This window comes from Echeneis naucrates, chromosome 12 (genome assembly GCF_900963305.1).
Source record: "Echeneis naucrates chromosome 12, fEcheNa1.1, whole genome shotgun sequence".
In the NCBI taxonomy this organism is placed as follows: Eukaryota; Metazoa; Chordata; class Actinopteri; order Carangiformes; family Echeneidae; genus Echeneis; species Echeneis naucrates.
Genome location: NC_042522.1, coordinates 15,347,037 through 15,370,163, shown reverse-complemented (window position 1 = coordinate 15,370,163; position 23,127 = coordinate 15,347,037). Strand labels below are relative to the sequence as shown.

The 23,127-nt window shown below is 42.1% G+C and overlaps 1 protein-coding gene across 2 annotated transcripts in view; it reads left to right on the top strand.

Moving 5' to 3' along the window:
- Positions 1-23,127, top strand: part of LOC115051889 (probable E3 ubiquitin-protein ligase HERC1) — a 36,497-nt gene that overhangs the window by 2,894 nt on the left and 10,476 nt on the right. Inside the window, exons 2-51 of one of the 2 annotated variants that reach the window (XM_029515653.1) lie at positions 62-1,064; positions 1,969-2,064; positions 2,161-2,343; positions 2,546-2,758; positions 2,935-3,033; positions 3,135-3,231; positions 3,330-3,473; positions 3,648-3,775; positions 4,127-4,271; positions 4,370-4,541; positions 4,637-4,771; positions 4,930-5,095; positions 5,237-5,362; positions 5,796-6,020; positions 6,220-6,372; positions 6,533-6,665; positions 7,056-7,259; positions 7,393-7,614; positions 7,914-8,087; positions 8,430-8,544; positions 8,738-8,855; positions 9,216-9,417; positions 9,567-9,876; positions 9,963-10,011; positions 10,090-10,135; positions 10,851-11,104; positions 11,224-11,421; positions 11,547-11,667; positions 11,772-12,012; positions 12,104-12,270; positions 12,407-12,559; positions 12,654-12,751; positions 12,882-12,977; positions 13,795-13,902; positions 14,002-14,241; positions 14,332-14,415; positions 14,805-15,030; positions 15,550-15,838; positions 16,187-16,974; positions 17,305-17,515; positions 18,171-18,340; positions 19,137-19,220; positions 19,959-20,145; positions 20,258-20,385; positions 20,559-20,767; positions 21,009-21,268; positions 21,361-21,413; positions 21,509-21,706; positions 22,414-22,579; positions 22,685-22,925. In XM_029515653.1, the coding sequence (XP_029371513.1) occupies positions 93-1,064; positions 1,969-2,064; positions 2,161-2,343; positions 2,546-2,758; positions 2,935-3,033; positions 3,135-3,231; positions 3,330-3,473; positions 3,648-3,775; positions 4,127-4,271; positions 4,370-4,541; positions 4,637-4,771; positions 4,930-5,095; positions 5,237-5,362; positions 5,796-6,020; positions 6,220-6,372; positions 6,533-6,665; positions 7,056-7,259; positions 7,393-7,614; positions 7,914-8,087; positions 8,430-8,544; positions 8,738-8,855; positions 9,216-9,417; positions 9,567-9,876; positions 9,963-10,011; positions 10,090-10,135; positions 10,851-11,104; positions 11,224-11,421; positions 11,547-11,667; positions 11,772-12,012; positions 12,104-12,270; positions 12,407-12,559; positions 12,654-12,751; positions 12,882-12,977; positions 13,795-13,902; positions 14,002-14,241; positions 14,332-14,415; positions 14,805-15,030; positions 15,550-15,838; positions 16,187-16,974; positions 17,305-17,515; positions 18,171-18,340; positions 19,137-19,220; positions 19,959-20,145; positions 20,258-20,385; positions 20,559-20,767; positions 21,009-21,268; positions 21,361-21,413; positions 21,509-21,706; positions 22,414-22,579; positions 22,685-22,925 (9,597 nt within the window). In that variant the 5' untranslated portion in view covers positions 62-92. Of the gene's footprint in view, positions 1-61; positions 1,065-1,968; positions 2,065-2,160; positions 2,344-2,545; positions 2,759-2,934; positions 3,034-3,134; positions 3,232-3,329; positions 3,474-3,647; positions 3,776-4,126; positions 4,272-4,369; positions 4,542-4,636; positions 4,772-4,929; positions 5,096-5,236; positions 5,363-5,795; positions 6,021-6,219; positions 6,373-6,532; positions 6,666-7,055; positions 7,260-7,392; positions 7,615-7,913; positions 8,088-8,429; positions 8,545-8,737; positions 8,856-9,215; positions 9,418-9,566; positions 9,877-9,962; positions 10,012-10,089; positions 10,136-10,850; positions 11,105-11,223; positions 11,422-11,546; positions 11,668-11,771; positions 12,013-12,103; positions 12,271-12,406; positions 12,560-12,653; positions 12,752-12,881; positions 12,978-13,734; positions 13,903-14,001; positions 14,242-14,331; positions 14,416-14,804; positions 15,031-15,549; positions 15,839-16,186; positions 16,975-17,304; positions 17,516-18,170; positions 18,341-19,136; positions 19,221-19,958; positions 20,146-20,257; positions 20,386-20,558; positions 20,768-21,008; positions 21,269-21,360; positions 21,414-21,508; positions 21,707-22,413; positions 22,580-22,684; positions 22,926-23,127 lie in introns of both variants that reach the window. The other variant, XM_029515651.1, reaches the window with a different exon arrangement.

Below are 23,127 nucleotides of genomic sequence, written 5' to 3'. Positions count from 1 at the left end.
ATTGTGTACGTTTTGCCAAGATGCAGGCCTCATTAATTCTCATTTCTCTCTCTTTTTATAGGTGTACATCGGAGTATATATAATGCTCAGCCATGTTGCCTTGTCAGACCCATGTGTTGCTAAAGTGGCAGGAACACTTCAATAGCTCCTGGGCAGCAGAAGACAGCATACAGACAGCCAGGAGGCATGGAGCTGCTGCACTCTACAGTAAGCTTCTTCTCAACAAGGAAGTGGTGACTTTGGCTCAGCCTGTTCAAGAACTCATTGGCCCACGTTTGCCAGACTTTGAGTGCGAGTCCAGTGCCTCAGAGGAGAAGGAAGAGTACTTATCATCCCTGCTTCACAGCCAGAGATGGCTGGCGCATCGCATGCTGACGCAAACCTCCTACACCTTGGGCCTCCACCACAGGCTGGTAGTCCTCCAGAGAATCTACTACGCGCTTCATAGCAAATATCATGACAAATTCCGCGCGCAGCTGCCCTCTCAGTCCACGGACAGCGGGGCAGAATGTGGGCAGCTTGAGCTGGCCTCAGAGCCTTGCCTGCCAGGAGGAGCATCCAAGGTCAAGTCGGGCACAGATGTTCTTATAGAGATGGGTGTGAGGACAGGTTTGAGTCTGCTCTTCTCGCTTCTGCAGCAAAACTGGAGATATGCCGCTTCGGTGCATCCTGAGTCTGTACTTTGCAATGATGTGCTTGCCACGGCATCTTCAGTGCTGGCCTCACTACCACCTCTCTCTCTGGCCAATGAGAACAAGATCCCCTCCGTGGGGTTGGACTGCCTGGCACAGGTGGCTGACTTCCTTAAGAAGACATCAGTGAACAGTGGGGCAGGTGGGGCAGACTCCACCGGTCGTAGACTCGCACTGGAGCTGCTGCTGGGCTTGGCCATGCAAAGAGGCTCTCTGAAATTTCTGCTGGAGTGGGTGGAGATAGCTTTGGCTGCTTCCATGTCCTCATGCGCCTCTGCGCTGACTTCCTCATCATCAATGGCCTCCCAGCAGTCCGCTGGTGTGGGCTTTGAGGTCATCCATCAAACCCTTTTCCAAATGAGGCAATATTCGGTATGCCACCTGTTTTTCTCTTTGCCATCTTCATCATTCATCAACTTTTTTCAGTCATAACCATTATTATGAACAGCACATGTCTATGGGAAAGATTGTTGGCTGCATTTACTAAGCTACTCATGGACAGTTTTTAATGAGGGCAAAACACTGTGGATTTATTAGTGTACCATTTCCAGATCATAACATAGGATCAAACAGGGTAATATATAATTGTGTTTTTTCAATTTCATCAGAGGTTAGTTTATACATTTCTCTGTGGTAACTCTCTTACATTTTTATGAGCATGTTCGTTAATGAGCCCTTTTGCCTCTTAAGAGGAACAATGACTCTTCACTGCCAGATCCATCCCAGTTGTAAGCCATCCCTTGAATTTGAATGGTCTCATATGAAGCTCAGAGGGCTATATTAGTGTGAAGATTAGGATTAGCCTTGAGTCAGTCTTGCTGTCTTCTCTAGGTATGCATATTGAGTCATCTTCCAGCAGGCTAATCAGATTTGCAGTATTTCTGTGCAAATGACAGGCAGAGCTGCGTATTTCCAACAATCTCATGATACTGTACATGATTTCAGATTTTCAGATTACAGATTTAGAAGTTTGCATGTACAGTACATCCCACATTTAAGATCTAATAAAGAGCCAAATGGATTACACACCCTTAAACACAATTTAGATTTGGTTCTTGATGCGATACAAAAGGAGGAGGATAGAAAACTACTAACAGCTGTGTTTTCGCAGCTTTGTCATGCAGTGCCATGTCACAGATTTTGGGAAGTGGTTTTTCCTGTGCTGACATACAGTTTAGAATCACGGAGTGCCCTGGAAATCAAGTCGCTTTACTATTCAAACATATCAAGCCTTATTAAGAAGAATGTGTTCAAGGCTGAACATGTTTTTTCCCAGGGTTTTCGTGGCGACTATGTCAATACTCAGGTGCTGAAAAAGGACGCAGATGGACTTTGTCGGCTCTCCCAAGCTGCTCTCTGCCTCTTTGAAGAGGTAACAGAGAATTTAGTGGTGCATGGTAACATGTAGACACAATAACGAACTTTTGTAATTCCCAGTAACTGATTTGACTTCCTCCCCTTTTGGCAGATTTGTAACCTAGCGTCCTACTGCCTGTGCTCCTGCAGCACTGAGGCAGCTTCCCCTGGTACAGAGAGTGACACAGTCATGGTGTATGTGTGGGGCAGCAACAGCAGCCATCAGCTGGCAGAGGGAACTCTGGAGAAAATCCTTCTGCCCAAACTGACGCAGGGCTTCAGTGATGCCCAGATGGTATAACTACACATGAGGCTAAGACTCTTTAACACTAGTTTTATTACACACAACTCTTAGGCTTAACTTTAGTAATGATTTGTAGGTAGGAAAAAGGAAACCAAACTTTAAAGCCCCTTTTTAAAGAATATGTCGTTATAACTGCATTATTCTGGTACATTAGCTAATGCTCTCACCTTAATCGACGTTGTTCTTCTTTCAGATCGAGGCGGGTCAGTACTGCACATTCTCAGTATCCGCAGATGGTTCCGTGAAAGCATGTGGAAAGGGCAGCTATGGCCGTCTCGGCTTGGGGGACTCGAACAACCAATCCATGCCCAAGAAACTTGTGCTGGAGCCACACAGGAACATGAAGAAAGTGTCATCCTCCAAGGGCTCTGATGGTCACACTTTGGCCATCACCATTGAGGGAGAGGTAAGATCTTAAAATTACTGTTGGAACTGAAGTGACCATTGCTCATACGTATTATAAGGTTTTTCGATGGTGGTTTTTTTTGTTTCTCTTACATAACAGAAATATTTTCTTTTCATGTAAATGTATCAAATAAGTCAAGTAATGTAAGAACTGAATTTTCTATATACTTCTTCTAGGTGTTCAGCTGGGGTGATGGAGAGTATGGGAAACTGGGCCATGGCAACAGTGCTACACAGAAATATCCCAAAATCATACAAGGACCGCTTTTAGGCAAAGTAAGCACATTGGCTTATAGAGAGCATCCTTGTAAATGCATTTCTGTGTATTTTTTGAGAAGGCATAAAGTTATTTAATTATATGTCCATGTCTTTGTCAGGTCGTTATTTCTGTGTCTGCTGGCTACAGACACAGTGCTGCTGTGACGAATGACGGAGAGCTGTATACGTGGGGAGAAGGGGACTTTGGCAGACTTGGTGCACATCTTATTTCTCAAGTTGCCAGTGCTCAACATTTTTGAAGTGAAATCAATCCCCTGCTATGTTTGCAACATGCTATGTTTCTCCATGATTAGGTCACAGTGACAGCCAAAGTCGGAATGTGCCCACACTGGTGAAGGACATCAGTGGTGTGGGCCAGGTGGCCTGTGGCAGCTCCCACACCATTGCTGTGGCACAGGATGGACACACTGTGTGGTCTTTTGGAGGAGGGGACAATGGTATGTTGGCAGAGGAAGTGGCAGCTTGAAATTGCATGCAAATAGAAACATCAGCTTGAACAGATATTCAGACATTATTTATAATATATATCTTTATATATAGTTATCAAAACAAAGCTATCTTGAGCAAGTGAGCCATGAAGCCTGGTACACGGATATGACTCATCTTTGCAGGTAAACTAGGCCATGGAGACACCAATCGTGTGTATCGCCCCAAAGTCATAGAGGCCCTGCATGGATTCATCATCAGGAAAGTGTGTGCTGGCAGCCAGTCATCTCTGGCTCTTACCTCTGCAGGACAGGTGAGAGTTGGATGGTTTTAGTGTCAGAACTTATTAGTGCCAAATGAAAGTCGTTTTGCATTTGACACCAAAGTTAAACCCATATCACTTTGGCATAACAACTTATATAAAACTGATCCTTTGGTTAAAAAAAAAAGGCAGCCATATAACCTTTAACTAATTTTAACAAAGCTGTACTCTCTTTGTCATCAAGATTTTGTTTAGAGAGAGCATTTAAAAATGATCTCCTTTAAAGTTATTATTTTGTTATTTGTCTTCAGCAGCTGTATTAGCATTTAATTCCATTCAAAAATACAATGACTTTTCGTCACTCATGCATTCATTTTTGTTGATGCAATTTTATTTCTTCAGGTGTTTGCATGGGGCTGTGGCTCTTGTTTAGGGTGTGGCTCCTCTGAGACAACCTCTCTGAGGCCCAGGTTCATAGAGGACCTGGGTATCACCAAGATTATTGATATCTCATGTGGAGACAGCCACTGTCTGGCTCTGTCCCACGGTAAGATACCGTCTGTAGTTAAGCCAGATGTTCAAAAGTTTTGGGTTTACAAATTGAAGGTTTAAATTGTGAATGTGTATGCATCTCTTTTTCTTCAGAGAATGAAGTGTATGCCTGGGGGAACAACACCATGGGTCAATGTGGACAAGGCCACACTTCCACACCTATTACCAAACCTAAGAAAGTGCTTGGTTTAGAGGGGGTTTCTATCCAGCAAATCACTGCTGGTACATCTCACAGCCTGGCATGGACTGCAGTTCCAACTGACAGGTAAAGCCTTGAATCAATATATTCTACTCCTCTACAACGTGAATTCCAGTAGCAGAAGCTCTTTTTAAGTGACTAATTGACTTTTTTTTTCCCAGGCAACTGGTCGCATGGCACAGGCCCTTCTGTGTTGATTTGGAGGAGAGCACATTCACCTACCTTCGCACCTTCCTAGAAAGTTACTGTGATGGCATCAGGAACGACATACCACCTGCTCCATTCTTATCTAAAAGGTATGAAATTCCATTATACAATTACAGTGAGTTAAAAAAAACATACTCAATCACCTCAAGGTTGTATTATTTCTGTTTGAAACTTAATTCAGATGGTTACCTTCACCAACATCAATCACTGAAACCATGCATTAATGCTTTCTGTATCTGACCCTCAGGGACCACCATCAATTTCTTTTGCTGTGCATGAAGCTGCTGTCCATTCACTTGTCTTTGGCTCATGCTGGGGGCACTGGTGCCATGGTTTTGGGTGCTCAGAGCCGGCCCCTGAGAAACCTTCTGTTCAGGCTCATCGACACTAACATGCCAGACTCCATACAGCAGGTAAACTGAAAGGCTGTCCCATTCTAAATTATTTTAATGCGCCTATGACCACGTCTAACAGGGATATTTCAAATACATTTTTTGTTTACTCTTTCATTTACCGCTTATTGTAAATTAGCTGATATTTCTGTCAATCCTCAGGCAGTTTTGAACACCTTGTCCATTGGTGCATCTCTGTTGCTGCCTCCACTGAGGGAGAGAACAGAGCTGCTCCTCTCTCTCCTTCCTCAGGGCCCTCAGAGCTTGAATGTCCTCTCCAAAGGCCAGGTATTTAGAGAAGTTTTTTGCCATTTAAATAAATGTCTTGTGCCATTATACAGTAGTAGTGCTCTTTATTAGGAACAAATGTGGTTTCTATGCACTCTGTTAAGAATGTCATCAACATCGAAGACATTTGGGTACAAAGACAAAAATTCAACAACATAGACTCTGCCAAGGCTGCTTGGTTTTCCTCTTTTAAACAATCGCTCTGATCCAGAGAGCTGGCTAGAAAAAGGATGGAGCTAGCAAACTGTTTGTTTGTCAGGATTACAGCACCAACTTGGAGCGTTGCTAGGCAATATGTGCGGACGGCTCAGAAATTGTGAAAATGTGTTGCTGTAACAACATTATTTCTTCACTGCTGACATGTTTTTGGGAGCTTCGCTTGCACGATCAAATACTTAACAGATCTCTCTTCTTTCATCTGCATCTTTTAAAGCGTCTTCAGTTAGACATGGTCCTCAGTAGCCTTCAGGACCAGAGCCATGTCGCGTCTCTGCTAGGTTACAGCAACTTTGGGGAGGTGACAGCCCTGGGACCCCCTCTTACACCTGCCATGTCAGTCCGGCCACCCTCCTCGTCGAGCTCTATTGAAGCCTGTGACCCCTTGCACTTGGCAGAGGTGCTCCTCAGAACCCTGCTTCTCAGCATAGGCTTTTACACGGTACGGAACCTTGGACCTCGTTTGTTTTAGTCTTAAGTGTGTCAGATGGGGTAGAGAGTTTATTTTTGGGAAAATGTTGTGCACTGTTTTTGCCCAGACGTTTTCCTTCTGGATATTTTGTTACACAGTATCACTTTTCGATTAGAGCAGTGCTCCTGCTACCCCACATAATTTTTTTTTTTCCTGTGTGTTAATACAGGAACGAGCATTTGGGGAACTGGAAAAAAACAGTGACAAACAGCTTTCTAGTGATAGCCAGGGACAGACTGATCCTCCCTGTCACTTCCACCAGCTGCTGTCTGGACTTCAAAAACACTTGCTGGCCCATTGCTTCATCCATTCCAGCCCTGAGGTATGCTACACCTATCAGCTACACAAGCAGATGAAAATAGTGCCATACATTACTATTACAAAGCAATTAGCTGAATCTATTTTTTGTGTGAAGTGGTACACAATAGCTTAAAGCGCACATTTGCATTTCAATTTACACCGATGATTCTGCTGTTTCGTAGGGCGACAGCAGTGTTGTGCTCCTTCGTGAGCATCTTCACCTACTGCTTCCATGTGCTGCTGAGACACTCAGGAGATCTACGAAACTGCTGAAGGAGAGTTCCCAAGATAAACAAATAACCAAGAAGCTGAACAGTAAGAATTAGAGAAGATTTGTTTTCGTCTTTATGTGAGCTGTTTGTTCAGTGCTTGAAAGCTTTTTTATTAATGATCAACAGAAAACTAAATAAAACTAAATAATTTTATTTAATATCTGTGATATAAATCAAACATTTACATGGGGATGCCATATGGTGGTGTGTGCTAAAATAGCACCAAGTATAATTACATAGTGGCACAAGCAGGTCCAGAGTTTCAAAAGCAGTAGAACAGTCAGATCTGTTAATGCACAGATGTCAGGCGATCTGATGACAAGCACATAAACACATTCAATAAGTGGATTTTAAAATCCGTAATTAAATCTCTACTATGCTTCTCTATCTGTTTTCTGCCTAATCCTCCTTTCCCATCTCACCCTTGTCCCAGTGGTGTTGTACAACTCAGTGGCTGGCAGCTTGCTGTGCCAGGTAATGTACTCCTTGCTGCTGCTCCCACTGGGAACAGTTCAACCTCTGCTGAGCCATTTGCTGGCCTTGTTGGAGCACCTCAATGATTTCAGTAGGTTGCTGCCAGAGACAGGCCTCTTGGAGGAACAAGAACTTGGGACAGAAGCTCAAAGAACCTGTCTAGGTCAGTAGACCTGCTTCACCCAGAGTTATGAATCAGTGTTATGTTGTCATGTTTATGGTAAACAAACAAAAAACAGAACATGACATTTAATTTATAATACCGGTTCAATCATGACAAGATGTCTTCTCTGCAGATAAAAGTGAAGAAAACACCTGCCTTGGGCAGCAGCAACAGGAGGAGGAGTGCAAGTGGGCTTGGCTGTTGGACCTGGAACGATCTGTAGCGTTGGCAGTCGGTCGCTGCCTTGGTGGTATGCTGCAAGGCCCCCCACCCTCCCTCCAAGAGAAAGCAGCAGAGTTCTGGCTATCAAATGTCCTTCTCAGGAATGGCCTTGAGATGGACTTTGAAGAGCTGGGTAGGAAAACAAACTACTTGTTCTCCTTATATCCACATGGCCTTATGTTTTAGCAAGTCAACTGGAAGCACTTTTCCTCCCAAGATTAATCTTTCACTAATGTGTCCACCAATTTGGACACAATGTGAAGACAATGAATGAGTGAAGGGATGTGTAAGATTATTTTTGTAGTAGGAGACAGTATAGATTAGCAGTTCCATTATTCTGTTGAAGCCATTGTTATTTTTTGTCATTTTCTAAATTTCATGTGCAATTTTTGCTTCTTCTCTTATCCTGTGTCCCACATCATTGTGCTGTAGACTCCAGCATGGCATGGCTGACTGAAGTGGTGCTCCTGGGTAGTAGTGATGCTAGACTTGCAGAGCTTAATCTTAATGAGGAAACCAGAACTTTACTGGAACTGGCATTGGGATACTCCAGAGGTCCTGCAGGTGGAATGTGGCGGAAGATGGAGGAATATGCACAGAGCAAAGGTATTTAAACTTACATGAAAATGTATAATGTAAATTAAATTCATTGCCCTTTAATCCACCCTTTATTGTACTACTTCATATGTTATTGTAAAGCAACATGCAATGCTGTTTGACAAGTGCTCTATAATTAAAGTTTATTAGTATTGTTAGTAAGTTTATAATGCATTAAATATCCAGATGATAATGGACTAACTATTGATTTAGAAAATTTTGCTGGAAAGATCACCCTGGCTGTGATCATTTGGTCAATATAGGTTGTATACAGTTCAGATCTTTAGGTTTTGTATTTTACGGGTCTGTGACTTTGTTGTAATGAAGCTTTATTATTTGCTGTGTGAACAGAATGGGAGAGCGGAAACTCTTCAGGTGACAGTTTGCTGCAGACGGTCTGTCGTTGCAGTCTGGCTGCTCTTCTGAAACACACAGGTCTACAGAATGAGGCTTATTGGCAGGACAGGCTAGTAACACACAATTTAATGTTAAATGAAACACCTACTCATTTGCTTTCACACACAAAGAAATCAACAGTACATGTTGATGTTTATTTTATTTCATTTTCTCTGCATGACATGAATACAATTTTACTATATGACATCTAGAGTATATATCAGTGAGGAACAATATTTATGATCCACTTTGTTTCTCCACAGGTATGAGCCCTGTGAGAAGCTGTCAGAAGTCTATGAAACTGTTTATAAAATAAGAAACAACCTACTGTCACATAAAAACTCTACAAAGACTTCACAGATGCAGACTGCTACCAAACAGGTACCAATCCTATAACTCCTTTGCTATCTGTAGTGCTTGTATTTTTGACACTAAGGGTTAGGGTTAGGGTTAACCCTAACCCTATTAATGTATTATTTAGTATTATTGTTATATATATATATATATGTATGTATAATAATACATAGCTTAATATTTGTTCTGAAAATATGAAGAAAAATATATCTTGGCTTCATAAATATAACTTTTTGCCTTTTGCTTTTTCCTATTCCGTGGCCACATTTTATGTTCACACTTATTTCTCCACCACATTAAAAATTATTTAAACTCACATCATGTAATTAAAACAGAAAAAAACTTTAACATATTCCTAGCGTATGGTTTTGCTCTCTTGATTTACAGACTGCTCAATCTCCCCAAAGTCCTGATACTGACAGGCAAGAACCCAGGACCTCAGTTGAGCAAGTTGAAAAGGCTCATGAGCAGCAGACAGGAGGTCAGTGTAGCCAGGAGGTGCAAGTGAACCCGACTCCCACAGCCAACCACAACCAAGAGGAGGTTGCAGAGGAGGATGCATTCGGCACTAGCCGTATGTACATGTCAGGTTAGAATAGCATATCTCTCCAAAATTGTGCTCTGATTTGTGTCTTAAATTTTTCAGGCAAATACAAACAGACCTATGGGTTACATGCACAGAAGTCACTATTGCTATCAGCACATCCAGTTTTCAAGTGTTTTTGTCTGTCTCTGCAGAGGTCCTAGAATCCTTCATGGCTACCCGGGAGGCCATGCAAGTGCAGCAGAATGTGACGGTGTATGAGTCCTTTGGGACTTCCACGCTCCCCAGCAGCATGGAAAGCCCCATCAGCCCGGACAGGGAGCCAGATCTCAAGCAACAGTGGGAGAAGCAGAGGGAGTCTGGGGAAAGCTTGTCTTTCCCTGCTGCCTGCCATCTGGTGGTGTCCCGCTGTCTCTTCCTCCTGCTGGGGGTCAAGCCTGCTTGGGTGGAATCCAGTGAAAAGGAGACTAGTCAAGCTGTGATCAGTGGAACAAGTGGAACAAGGTAGAGTTTTTGTCAGGCAGCGTTTCTTTTAGAGCAGCTGCGGTTGCTATGAGCTCTTCCTGAACTTAGTATCTGCCCACTTTCAGGAAATCATCAACAGAATCCTTTACGACAGCTGTTGATAACCAAAAGCAGGTTAGTACAGTACTGTACTACAGTACAGTATTGTGCAGCCCAACATTAGTGTTAATATACTGTCTTTGTCTCATTCAGTCTGACCAACCAAAAAACTCTTTGGGGTCTTCCAAGAATAAAATGGGTGAGTGTAACAGGCTTATTTCTGAATATTTGCACTGTGTGTCTGAAATGTCTTCAAGTACAGCCTTATATTATTGAACAAATTGCTTATATGAGCCAAAAAACTGCAGCCAGTTACTGTAGCTTAAATAAGCAAATAAGCATATAGACTGTGAATAGATGGAGAAACACCTACATCCTGGCACTGCCTGGACCCCTTATCAAACCACAAATTGTCCTTTTAATTGTTCAGTATCTGTATGGCTTAATTAAAGAAGACAAAATATGCCCTAAAACCAGAGAAGGAGAAAAGTCAACACCACAAGGGTAAAAAAAAATGATGTTCTTTAGGACACAGACATTCTAGCTTTTTATCTACAGTTTCTACAGTCTTTATGGTGAGCTAAGCTAACCTGCTGCCGAAAGAAGAAACCAAATGAATGTACGTACTTACTGTCAAAGTACGACTTTGAAACTCATTATGTGTGCATGTGTGTATGTTTGAAAACGCAAAAAAAGAAGCAATGGACTCCATTCCAGAATGAAAAATTTTAAGCGAGAAATTTGCTCCTGTAATTTGACTTTGTCCATGTTTTTTGTCAGCAAAAGAATTTACGTCAAGTGTTTATTCAGAAAAATATAACACGGAATGATTAATGCTAGAAGAAGTGGTGAAATTTCAAATCACAGAAGACTGAGACAATATTTCCTTTATTCCTCTGCTCTGTCTCTTACAGGTCTACCTCTGTGTTCACTGGGCATCATGAAAGATGCTTGGGATCGCCTACGCCAGTGTATCAGCCCGACAGCCACCATGTACCCATACGGCAACAACCCTTTGCCAATCCTTAACCAGGCTTTTCACTTTGTATGTGGAAGCCTGAGCCAGTTATCATCCACCTCATCGTCACTGCTGGGTGGACAGACGTGCAATCAGGCAGATCCGAAGGCGATTACTTTGGCTATACTGCAGCAGCAACAAAGGGCTGAGGTAATCAGTTATTTTTTTAATATATGCATCCACTGTATCTGCCCCTGTAGCAACTCCTGCCATGTGCTTTACTTATTTATTTCTATGTTTTTACATACTGTTAATGATATTTTGATCAGATGCGCCTGGAGGCTTTGTGTCAGATGTCATCTTTCCTGTCCAAGATGGAGGAAAAGAGCAGCGGGTTCATGGTCACCCCTCAGTTTCCTGCATTATTGCAGTCTGTGCAGCTGCAGTTTCTCTCCGGATGCTTTGCTCTGGGAACACAAATCATTGGCACTCACTCCGGTGCTAATTATGAAATGCAGCATTACATGGTACAGTTAGAAATCACAGTATGACAGTGTTTTTTTTTATTTTTTTATCCTAGTCAGATGGAAAAATCTCTTTTACGCTTTTCTTGTATGGCCTTGTTGTTTAATTCCCTCTCATCTCATTTCAGTCTGGTACACAATCAGCTTCTGTGGATACTCAGCGAGAGCTACAATCTGCAGCCCACACTTTCTATCAGCAGGTTGTGCGTCTTCTCCGACAGAGGGTCCTTCTGGAACGGGAAAATTCGGGTTTGTTATTTTTCTGTGCAGATGTGTTTCATTTAAAAATCATTGAGCAACTTTCTCTTTGCTGCTGCAGCTTTCAGTTGAGATATTGTCTTCTTTACATTCAGGCTGCTGCCAATACCTTCTCCTTGCCACAATGTTTGCATTGAACTTCTGCTACCAACCATTGGACCTGGTACTAGTTATCAAATGTGGCATCCTGGAAATCCTTTCTATGCTGACAAACAACAGCTATGCTCTGATGAACCAGAGCTGGTTTGCAGCCACTACATCTGGATCCCATCTGCTGAGTGGATCTGTCAGACTAGCTAGTACTCGTCTGCTTCAGATATTGACTGTCGCTGCAAGGTGAGAACGTGAAGACTCCAAGTAGTTCAGTTTAAGTCAGTAAGAGAATTTAAGGCCCACTTTAGTATTGACTGTTGCCTTCTGTATTCAGCTCCTGTGAGGATTCTCTGCCTCTTGATGTGTCCTTTGCTTTAATGGACGTGATGTCTCAGCAACTCCAAAATGTCCTGCATGCTTTCCACCAACAGCAGACAGCAGAGAGAGGAACGGCTGAGAAAACAGATCTGGACTCCAACAGCAGGAGCGCAAATCTAGTTGGTGTGGCAAATTTTGTGACACTGAATGTCCCTAAAATAGATTTACTGACTATTCAGCTTATTGTTTTACTGATGTGAAGCCAAGAATGAAATAGCACTTTGCTTTTAGCAGCCTTCTTGCTCTTTGGTTTTTTCAGGAGTGGAAAGCAGCAAAGTGGTTGAGTCTCAGCTTGCAGATTTTTTGGTGTTTTTGAGGCGTGTGCTGTCATTACGAGTAATGAAAAGACTTTCTACTTTTGTCAAATGGATTGATCCTCTCATGAGCATTATTTCGCACAAGCGCCCTTTGGGTAAGACGGTTTAAAATAATATTGTTAATAGTGCAGAACAGTTAACATTAGTTCCATTTGCTCAATCTGTTCACTGCCACCATACTTTTTTCAGGGCCTCCTTGCTTTCAGAACCTTCGCACAAAACTCCTTGCTTTTCACGTTTTGGAGAGACTGTTACCTGCTTGTTCTGAGCCAGCTCAAATTCAACAGGTAAATGTGATTTAGTGAGTTAAGATTATTGAGTTATAGTAACAGAAGTAGATCTTGTCTTTTTTTTTTTTTTTTTTTTTTGGAAATTGTGCATTGGGATGATGTTTCCCTGTCCTTTGCTTTCCTGTAGCTTGTTAAACAACTCTTCCACCTCCTATCTGTTTATATGTGGGAGGAACCATTAGCTGAGAGAAACCACGAGGAGCTGCCTGAGAAGGATACAGAGGTAATACAGTAGTAGAACTACTATACTACCACTATACTATGGATTTTAAAGCCTTAAGTACTTCCAACAATTACTACTGCTACTACTACTACTGCTGCTGCTGCTTTTTGCTGTATTATATTCCTATATATCCAGTATCTTTCTATCCATCTATTCTATGTATAGCATTCTATGTAACATGTATAGCATACATTATATGCGAGCCTAAACCATGTGACCAATACCCTTTGTGATCACATTTTGACGGATTCACTATTATATTGAAATGTTTATAAATAACCGGCCTATTACTTTAATAATAGCATCATAAAAGAAAGAACTTCCTATTTATTATTGGTTGAAAGTAGCAAATGAAGTGATATGGTAATCAGAGAATACTTTTGTACAGCAAGAAGGGAAATGCACTGCTGGTAGTAAAGATGCTGAAAACAGCACGGCTCCTTGATAGGACAGATGGCCCTGTTTGCAATAGTAGCGGGGTAGGATGTGAAGTGGGGAGAGAAGAAAAAAAAAAAACTAATGTAATAACTCTCAAATTACAAAGAATATTACATTAACTATGTTGATATGGAACAGATGGTTATCCCTTGACATTGTGATTTGCTAATAACAGATAATTTACTTGGAGTAGGGTTAGTCCATTTTGCCTGTTGCTTAAATAGATTTGTTTACTTCTGTTTTTTCCTTACAACTTTATTTTGTTTAGTTAATGGACATACATACAGAGCTTATGTATGAACCAACACATGTTTTGCAGAATCCTGGCAACTATGATGAATGCATTCCCATTGGGGATTTTTCGTTTGACCCACACAAGATAATCTGCTGTTCTTTGGAGAGTGGGAACATCCTCTCCCATGGTTCAGGAGGGAAAGGTTATGGCCTGGCAACCACTTCCATTACCTCTGGCTGTTTTATATGGAAGGTAATGACTGGTCTGATTTCTGTTTTCAATTTTTAACCTGAATGTGCTAAGGAGAAAACATCTTCAATAACATGACACGTTCTTAATTTATCTCCTCAGTTCTACATTACCAAAGAAAACCGAGGAAATGAGGGCACATGTATTGGTGTGTCACGCTGGCCAGTCAGGGATCACAACCATCACACCACCACTGACATGTGGCTGTATCGTGCTTACAGTGGCAACCTGTACCATGGTGGAGAACTAGTCCGCACACTTCCTTCTTTTACCCAGGGTGACACCATCACCTGTATCCTGGACATGGAGGCTCACACCATATCATTTGCAAAGAATGACAAGGTCAGACTAGATATCTACATGTGACATTCGGGAGTTTGGCTCAAATTGTTTGTGTTTTTCTGAAACCTTTGTTTGTGTTTTTTCTACTAGGAGCCAAAGTTGGCATTTGAAAGTGTGGTTGCCTCTGAACTTTATCCTTGTGTGTTGTTCTATAGCAGCAATCCTGGAGAGAAGGTACGAGACTGTAGTCACCTCCTTCATAGTAAAACTGGCACTTTAGGTTGTCACCTCCAGGCAATTGTGTAATTGATAGCTGCATCTACCACTAGCTCTTAGAGACTATCCATTAAAGGCCACTGAGGACTTTTATTTAGGATGTTTTTTGTGATGTATTTAGTAATTTGTGAAGTGCCTATTCCTGGACATTTTTTGCACAGTCATTTAATTGCAAGCTGCAGGATTTTGAAACTAAATCAAACCAAATCAAACTTTATCTGTATAGCACCGTATAGCACACTGCAGTTGAGCGAAAACAAAAACCAGGGAACAGAGAGAAGAAACACACACACCCTCCCCCCACCCCCCAAAAAAAAAACAAAAAAACTTGCATCTGTTTTTCTCAGGTGGCACTGCGTGACCTCCAGATGAGGGGGATGCCCAGCAATCTGCTTCCTGGGGAGCCTCTCTGCAGCCCTCGCATGACAGTACTGCTGGAGTCAACATTACAGCTCCTCCGTAGGCTGCATCAGTGTGACCAGTGGGCCTCGCACATCAACCAGCACATCCATTCCCACCTGGAGCTCATTGGGCCCTTGCTGAAAGAAAATGACTCAGGAAGCTTCAGTCAAGGTCAGGTGCAAGTTCAGGCACAATTTAGTGTAATGTTTTACCCTCTTAGTACTCAGTACTATTGCCTCATGCCCAGACCTGTTAAACTAATATGAAATTAAATTGGTGCTCATCACTTTCAGTACACTTCAGTACTCAGACAACCTGCCTTCGCCCATGCTGATTGACTACCAGATTTGTTGACCAATTATCGTTCAGTCTTTTGAAATGAAAATTATTGTATCAGTAGGTACAGTTTCCTGTCATTCACGGTCCACCTGTCATAGACCCAGGAGTGAACGGCTGGTGTGATGAACAGATGGAGGAAACCAGCTGGAGACTATTTGATTTAGTACATCTGTGGCTTGAGCATCTGCCACCCATTGTTAAACTGTGTCTAGTAATTAGGTTGAATATTAAAGATAACTATTGAAACAACCGTGTATCAACATGAAATGTATTGTCCTTTATAAAAGATGGTTTCTAAATGGGTATTGCTCTTTGTGGGATTGTCACTGTTTTGTACTGTTTCTCCTACAGGCCTCAGCACCTCACACTCTGAAAAAGATGATCAAGGGAAAGACCTGGTTGGTGACGACACGGGGGGATTGGCAACACATCGTCGATCCCTGTCCGAGGCCAAGCTGGCTGCTCTGTGCAACCAAGTGTGGCCAGTACTGGCCCTGATTGGAGGAGTGGACAGCGGCCTGCGGGCTGGAGGCCTGTGCCTGCACAAGCCCAGTGGACGCAGGGCTATTCTGCTTGGCGTCTTGAAAGAAGGAAGCTCCCTGGCCAAGCTTCAGTGGGAGGAGCCAGATATTTCTGTCAGGTATTACAAATATATATTCATATTCCTCCTAATTTATGAGGAAATGTCTCTTTATGTGTTTCTTAAATAATGACTCTCATTAATTTCCATTAAACAATTATTATATTTTTCCTGTCTTGGTCCTTTCAGCATCTTTACTACTCTGTGTAATTCTTTTCTGTTAGTGTTTATTTTTCCTCCTCTATAAGTAACATTAATTTTCCTTTATTTTCACCATTTACCCCTCTGATTTTGCTTTCTTCTTGCTTCCCCTTCTTCATTCTTAAATCCATTAAACCCTGTTGAATCCGTCCTGGTGTCAATCCATGCTCTATCTGTGGGTTCTTCCAATCCTTCCCAATAACTAAGCTCCATGAATTCTTGGTCACCCAGCGACACGCCGATCATCTCGTTGGAGCCCTGTGACATATCCTGCTGCGATGTCACCCGACTTGGAGGCCTCAAACCGACGGTGTTGTTAGATCTAATTTATTTGATGGGGCTGCTGGAAGAGCAAGGGTGGCTGGGGCCTTATCCAAACCCCAGAAGGAAATACTCGGAGGAAAGCACGAAAGAGGACGAAACACAGAGCTGTTTAGAGGAAGACACATCAGATCAGCACAGATGGCTGACAGAGGAGGAGAGGAAAAAGTTTAAGGATCAGAAGGTTGAGACAGACCCCTTCATATCACCGTCCTCAAACAAAGATGCCATAATGATTGTGGACCATCAGGAGCTGACCAGTGTGCCCCTACCTCACCATACATCCCAAACCTCCAAAGCAGATGCCTTTGCACTTGAACTGAAAGCAGTTAGAGTCTCATATCTTCTCATTGGGGCTTTGAAATCCCTTACTGTAATTTTTAGCTGTGAGAAGCTATCAGATTTGCTTCTAGTGTCTAAACATGAAACTCCCAACTCGTCAGTAAATCCCCTCTCCAGTGTAAATCCTGACCAGGCTAAGACCAGCAGCAAACAATGGGATGAAAGTGCTGAGTTGAGATCAGTGCTACAGTATGTGGTGCAGAGCATGGTGAAGTGGGCGGTCAGGCCCTGTCCCATCAAACAGAGTGTGTCTCTTACTGACTTGGAAAGAGCTCAGGTCATGATCTACAAAGGAGCCCTGAACAGACTGCAGGAGGACAAAGAACGCAAAGGTATTTAAGGAATTATTTTTGTGAAATTAATGTGTTGTAGAGCTGGACCCTAACCCTAACCCTAACCCTTCAAACTTGGACTCAGATTTAAGTCACAAAGAAAATTAAGAATAAACACAATACCTATAGTTCTAGAATGAAACAAGTTGGTATTATTGTTAATTCACATCCAAAAGACTAATCTTTGACTTTTCAATTTGTTTACAAAGAATTGTGACTTGAGTCAGACTTGTACTGAACGACTCGGGACAGACTTAAAAGCACAGGATCAAAATAAAAAATATTGAGTAGTAAATAAATAGCAACTTAATCAGTACATTTTCTCTGCAGAATCAGACCACCACTCCTCTCAGCCCATATCCAAGTCTTCCAGCTCTGTGTCCTTGTACAGTGCGGGTTCAGAGGGCACTGCCATCTTTGGACAGTCAAACAGAGCCTCTGCTTCGTCCTCTAATACTGACCTGGCGTCATCTCTGCCAACAAACCTACAGGCAGATGGCCTTGAGAATTTCAACCCTTTCCTCCCAATCAGCCTCCTCCAGTGAGTATAGAGTGGGTTAACGAACATGTTCAGTAAGTAAGACTAAAATCTCAGTACAGGACACTGTACTGACTCACATTCATTGCAGTTATGGCTAATTCTCATGTTACTGATTGCAACAGACCTGTATCTTTTGGCAGAAGCAGCTTTTCTGAGGTCCAGGGAATGGGTGAGTTAGGACATACATGGAAAAAAGAGTGTGAGGATTCTGCTTGCACCATCTTTAGTCTAGGCTGCAGCTCTGCCTGCTTGTTTTTCTCTTAACCCAACCAGCTGATCACAGTGTCGGTTTTATTCCTGCTTTCAAGAGGCGAACAAACAAACAGCTTCAGGCTTATGTAACAAAACGTAAAATGAAATCCGAGGACACTAGGGAGGAGAAGTTTGATAAGAATAGTATCAAGTTCTTCACCAAAAGTCTGCCACAGTACGAAGCACATATTGTGCCACCTTCCCTAAGTTACAAGGGTTGAGCAGAATGTTGATAAAAGCGGATACATGTTTGACTTGCTGTAATTTTTAGGCATCTAAAATCAGGTTGAATAAAGCTCAGCCTATGCTTTCAGATATTTAATATTTCAGAAGTTTGTTTGGGACTGCAAGCACCACTTGCACTGAGTTATTACTGTATATATTATATCTTCACTCCTTCTAGGCACATGGTGCTAACTCGGTTCCCTACGCTTACTGGCCTGGTTAGTGCTCCCTCTGTTCTGCATCCTTGCTTCAGCCTGGCCAGCTCTGCTTCCTGTGATGCCTTCACAGAGCAGCAGACTAGCTTCATGGAACCAAGTCCCTGCAGCACACAGGCAAGAAGCAGCCTGGGTAAGAACAAATGCAGAGACTTCAATGGGGAAAAAGCTATCAATACGTAGCAATGCATAGATGATAAAAAAAAAAACCCTCAAATTGTACCTCTGAGTTTGAAATTGTTGATAAACTGCGTAATATTTAAAAAAGAGTAGTTGTGCTAATTGCAGGTCAGTTTAGTTTTAAACAAACTTTTTCCCCATGCTGGCTTCATACATTAAACGTGCTATCCATGCAATTAAAAAATAATTAAAATCTGTCAGGCTCTTATGTTATCATAACAGTGGTGGTAACTCATTGGAAACTTATTCTCTTGCATGGTTTTGTGTGTTAAGTTATTTTTCACATATCTGCTCAAAAAGCATGCGTTTTGCTCTGCTATTAAACAGATATGACATTAAAACTACGGGTAAACCAGCTGCATGATACAGTTTGCACACTGACATGCTTGAATGGCACCATTTGTTCCATTGTCAGTTATGTTGGTGTTATTTTTGAACATTGCTGGGAAGTGCAGGACTCCTAAAGCCAGTGCTCTGACTTTCATATCTGAAGATACACACTGGAATAATAATTCACCTAGGAAAAAAAAAAAAAAATTAAAAAGGTTTACTGTACACAGGAAGGAGAGGATTTTGTCTGTGGAATAATAAAACGTTATAAACTGAAGAAATAGAACAAAATAGGAAAATTATTTATTTATTTGCTAAAATCCACAGCAGTCTACATGCATGAAAAATTCAGGTGTCGCCATGGGCTTGTTTTTGTTTTCTGTTTTTTGTGTACTTTTCTTTTTCTCCTCAACCACCAGAGCGGACACAAATGTTTGTCACCAGTCGGTTGCTAGAAATGGGATTCTCTATGAGACATATCTACTGGGCCATGGAGGCAGCAGGTACTGCTTTGTGGAGTGGGTTTGATACCACAACCTTTTTGATTCATGTGCTTTCTATTTTAAACATCTGTCCTTCACTCTGTGCTCCAGCTTTCCTTTAATATTTGTAAAAAAGAAAAGTGTGTGTTTGTGTGGTAAAAAAGCTATTTCTTTGTTATGAGTTAATTTAATAGTTTAAGATGAGCATTATTGGAGACGGCGGCACGTCTTTCTTTTTGAGCTCAATCAGTACCTCAGAGGCTGCAAATACAGGATCAATGTAATCAGATTTTCCACCTCTCATCAGAAAAGAAATTAAATATTGTAGTCTTTAAATGTTTTTGCCCAGATTCTTAAGTGTTACATTGTCATTTTGACATTGACACTTTGACACAGAAGCTTTGAAGGAAACAATGTCACCTCACAGTAAAACATTTTTTTTTTTTAAATGGTACAAATAATATGTGAGCATGTAAAGTCCCTCAGAGTATTTTCACATTTACACATAGCACCAGTGCACATTGTGAGCCTTTTTAATCACTTACACGCCCTCACCTAATTGCTACTTAACTCAGCTTTCACACCACCCTGATCATACACTTGTGCTGTCCAAGCAGATGTGCCAACCAGACCTTACATAGTACACAGATGCGTGAATATATGGTGGTGATGCCCAACATTCAGTAGCAATGCAGCAATCCATGATGCATCCTTTCTTTTTGAACTCTGACAGTTGAACTTCCCTGTGGTCCCTCCCAGATGTAGCAGGTGACTTGGACTCTCAGACCATCGAAGTGTTGGCCAGCTGGATGCTAGAGCACCCCCTGAACGAGGAGCAGCAGACGGCTGAGTCATCTAGACCAGAGGGTGCCCCAGAGACCCCGTCTCCAGATGGGCCAGAGACAGTACAATGTCCTGAGCGCCCCACCAGTCAAGCCACTGAAAGGTCAGGGATTTCAGCAGCAGTTGGTACTTTATTATTGTTAGCATGAAGAGTTTGATGATGGACTGCATGTTTCTTTTGTTGGTTTGTTTTTGTTTTGTTTTTTTGGTTACAGCCTGTTGCCAGGACTGGACTGGATAGAAAGGGAGAACTTCCTAGATGTCCACTTGACCAGGAACAGACCTCCTCCAGCACGTCGACGCCGCTCAGGCCCAACTCAGAGGACCTCCTTCCGAAGGGCAGGTCAGAGTAGTGAAATGTGCACATTGAAGCTTTGTTAGATCATGTGTTGGTTTGAAAGCAGATGAGACTCACAATAACAGGCCTCCACAAAATCTTTCAAAAAGAAACTTACCAAACCACTTACCATACATTTCGCTGAGTACTTAATTATTTATTTATTTATTTTTTTTCAGACTTGCCATCACCCAGTCCTCTCCCACAGCTGTACCAACAGCACACAGCAGTGGGCGAATGGCCAGAGCAGGTGGAGTTTCATCCTTTCTCTGCTGAGGAGGAGTCTGAGTTGGGCTACATGGATGACCCATACCATGAGGAAAGTTATGAGGACCTGCTTACCCCCTCATTCTTCAGTTTGGAGAGAGACACACTCCAGATAGTGGAGGTGACACAAATGACTATCACTAAAGCTGCAAAGCATAATTACTAATTATAATATAAAAATAAAGCAATGCTATGATCCGTGATTCTTTTAAGATTCAATTCAGGTTTTAATGATGAATCTGTGTACTGATTTTCTGGTATTCATTTCGTCAAACTCACATAGCTGCCTGTAGCCCTGATATGTTACTTTTCAGCTTGTCTGTATAGAAAAAAAATCATCCATCTCATTACTTTGGTTTTAGGCTGGGGAAGAGCACAGTCAGATGGTGAAGTGTGAGCTGTGTAACACCCTTACCCTGCAGTTTAACAATCACATAAAGCGGCGCCACCCAGGTTGCGGACAGAGCGCTGCACGAAAGGGCTACGATAGCACCGGGGCCTATGTGGACGTCTGGTTCAAAGGGGAGTGTGGCTCCAACTTCCCCTTCTACCTCCTCTGTAGCTCTTGCAGAGAAAAGTATCTGTCAGCAAACCTGTCCGACACTAATTCTAAAAATGAAAGGTAAACACATATTTTTTGTTCTCATGCTTTCATAAAATCTAGGTATGATTTTGAACATTGTAATCAAACTTTGTCATTATATTTGCTTTTAGGATTAAAGGTCTGACATCTGATTTGGTAGGCCAGTTGGACAGCACATCTGATGGTAGAGAAGTGTACTTTCATTCTGAAACAGAAAAAGTGATTTGTTCTTCATTGAATACTTTGTTGAAGATATGGATTGTGCTTCTGTTTCCTCAGATGATTGGGAAATGAGCCACCAAGAAGAGTGTGACACAGACAAGCTGACAGGACTGGAGGACTTTGGCCAATTGCTGAGACCACTTGGGCTCACTGAGAAGAAGCTGGTACCAGATCCCATTGCCTTTACTGAACCAGATCCACTCGGAGCCCGTGTTTACAACTCTGCTGATCCAACAACAGCAGCAGCTCCCAAAGGTACTGAATGTTTATTAAAGCTGCTAGTTGTCGTCCAGCATCAGTGAGTTTCAGATACGTATAAGATATTATTCAGAAAAGTATTAGTGGTTAAATCAAAAGATAAAACTGATCAAAAAAACGTTAACCTTTGGCATCTGTCCATATTGTCTAATATTAACAAGTTAAACAGATGTGGACCAAAGAAAAGAAGAAGTGAGGAGCTGCATGCAAACTTGTACCTGTATTAAAGAGCGTTCATGTTCTAGGTAAAGGTGCAGCTGGGGCTGTGTTTGATGTTATATTCACCTACGACTATCTTAATATTCTTGTGATCCACTTTTGACTTTTGAATATCAAATTGCTGCTTCTATACACTGCAGACAGAACAGTAGTCACATTCACTCAGTGGTTAACGGTCCTCTCGTTCTGCTGTTGCAATGCATGTTACTTTCACTTTATCTCTCGTGAAAGATTTGGTCCTTGTGTTGTAACACTCACACCCACATTCCCTCTGTGCTCCTTGGCAGCACTAACAGTCCATCTACAGTCAAATTTACTGCAGCACAGTAACTCATTACTCATCTATCATAGCTGAATATCTGAAGCACACAGTCTTCCAGCTGTCCCATTGATCCAGAATGATTGCTCTTAATTGGGGGAGGGGGAGGGGTTAATCCTATTATTAACAGAGGGTGCTGGCTGACATGTTTTTGTTCTCTCCAAAGGGAATGCGCTTGTTGAGCAAAAGACCTCACTTAGCCTTGGACAGCAGGCAATATCACTGAGGGACTCTCATGATAGACTGAAAGCTTTAAGAAGAGTCACCTCAACAGCTCAGATTCTGCTTGCCTACAGCATGGTGATGAGAGCACTGTCTCAGAACGCCTCTAGGTACAATACTTTTGGCCAAAATGTACCTACATGTACGATGATGCATTTATTTTGTAAATCAAATTCATTGTTGTTTCAATGGTCCTGGTTTGCCTTCCTCTCCAGTGCATCAATGTGCAGCCAGTCTAATGGATTAGAGTCCTTGGGGCTTGCAGACATCCGTATCTTGGTGCGCTTGATGACTCTCGCAGCAGGGGGCAGGGCACACAACAGAAAGTCAGGTGTGAAGGGGCTGGTAACAGAACGCAACAACTCCACCTGCCTCAGCTTCCTTACCTCCGCCATCAGCAGTGTGGTGTCTCATAGCTCCACTGCTTACAGGCAGCTAGTGGAGATATGCACTCAGGTCAGTGTCCTTTGGTCAGGCCACTATTAATGGAAAGCTTTGGGCACAATGATCTATATTTTCAATGACATTATAAAACATGTATGTTACAGTTAATATACAAATATTTTTAAGAAATTAGGAAATTGCATTTTGTTTTTTACATCTTTGTTTGAATTATTTACAGTTAGGTTAGAGCAAACTTCTGAAATTAAAAGTGAGG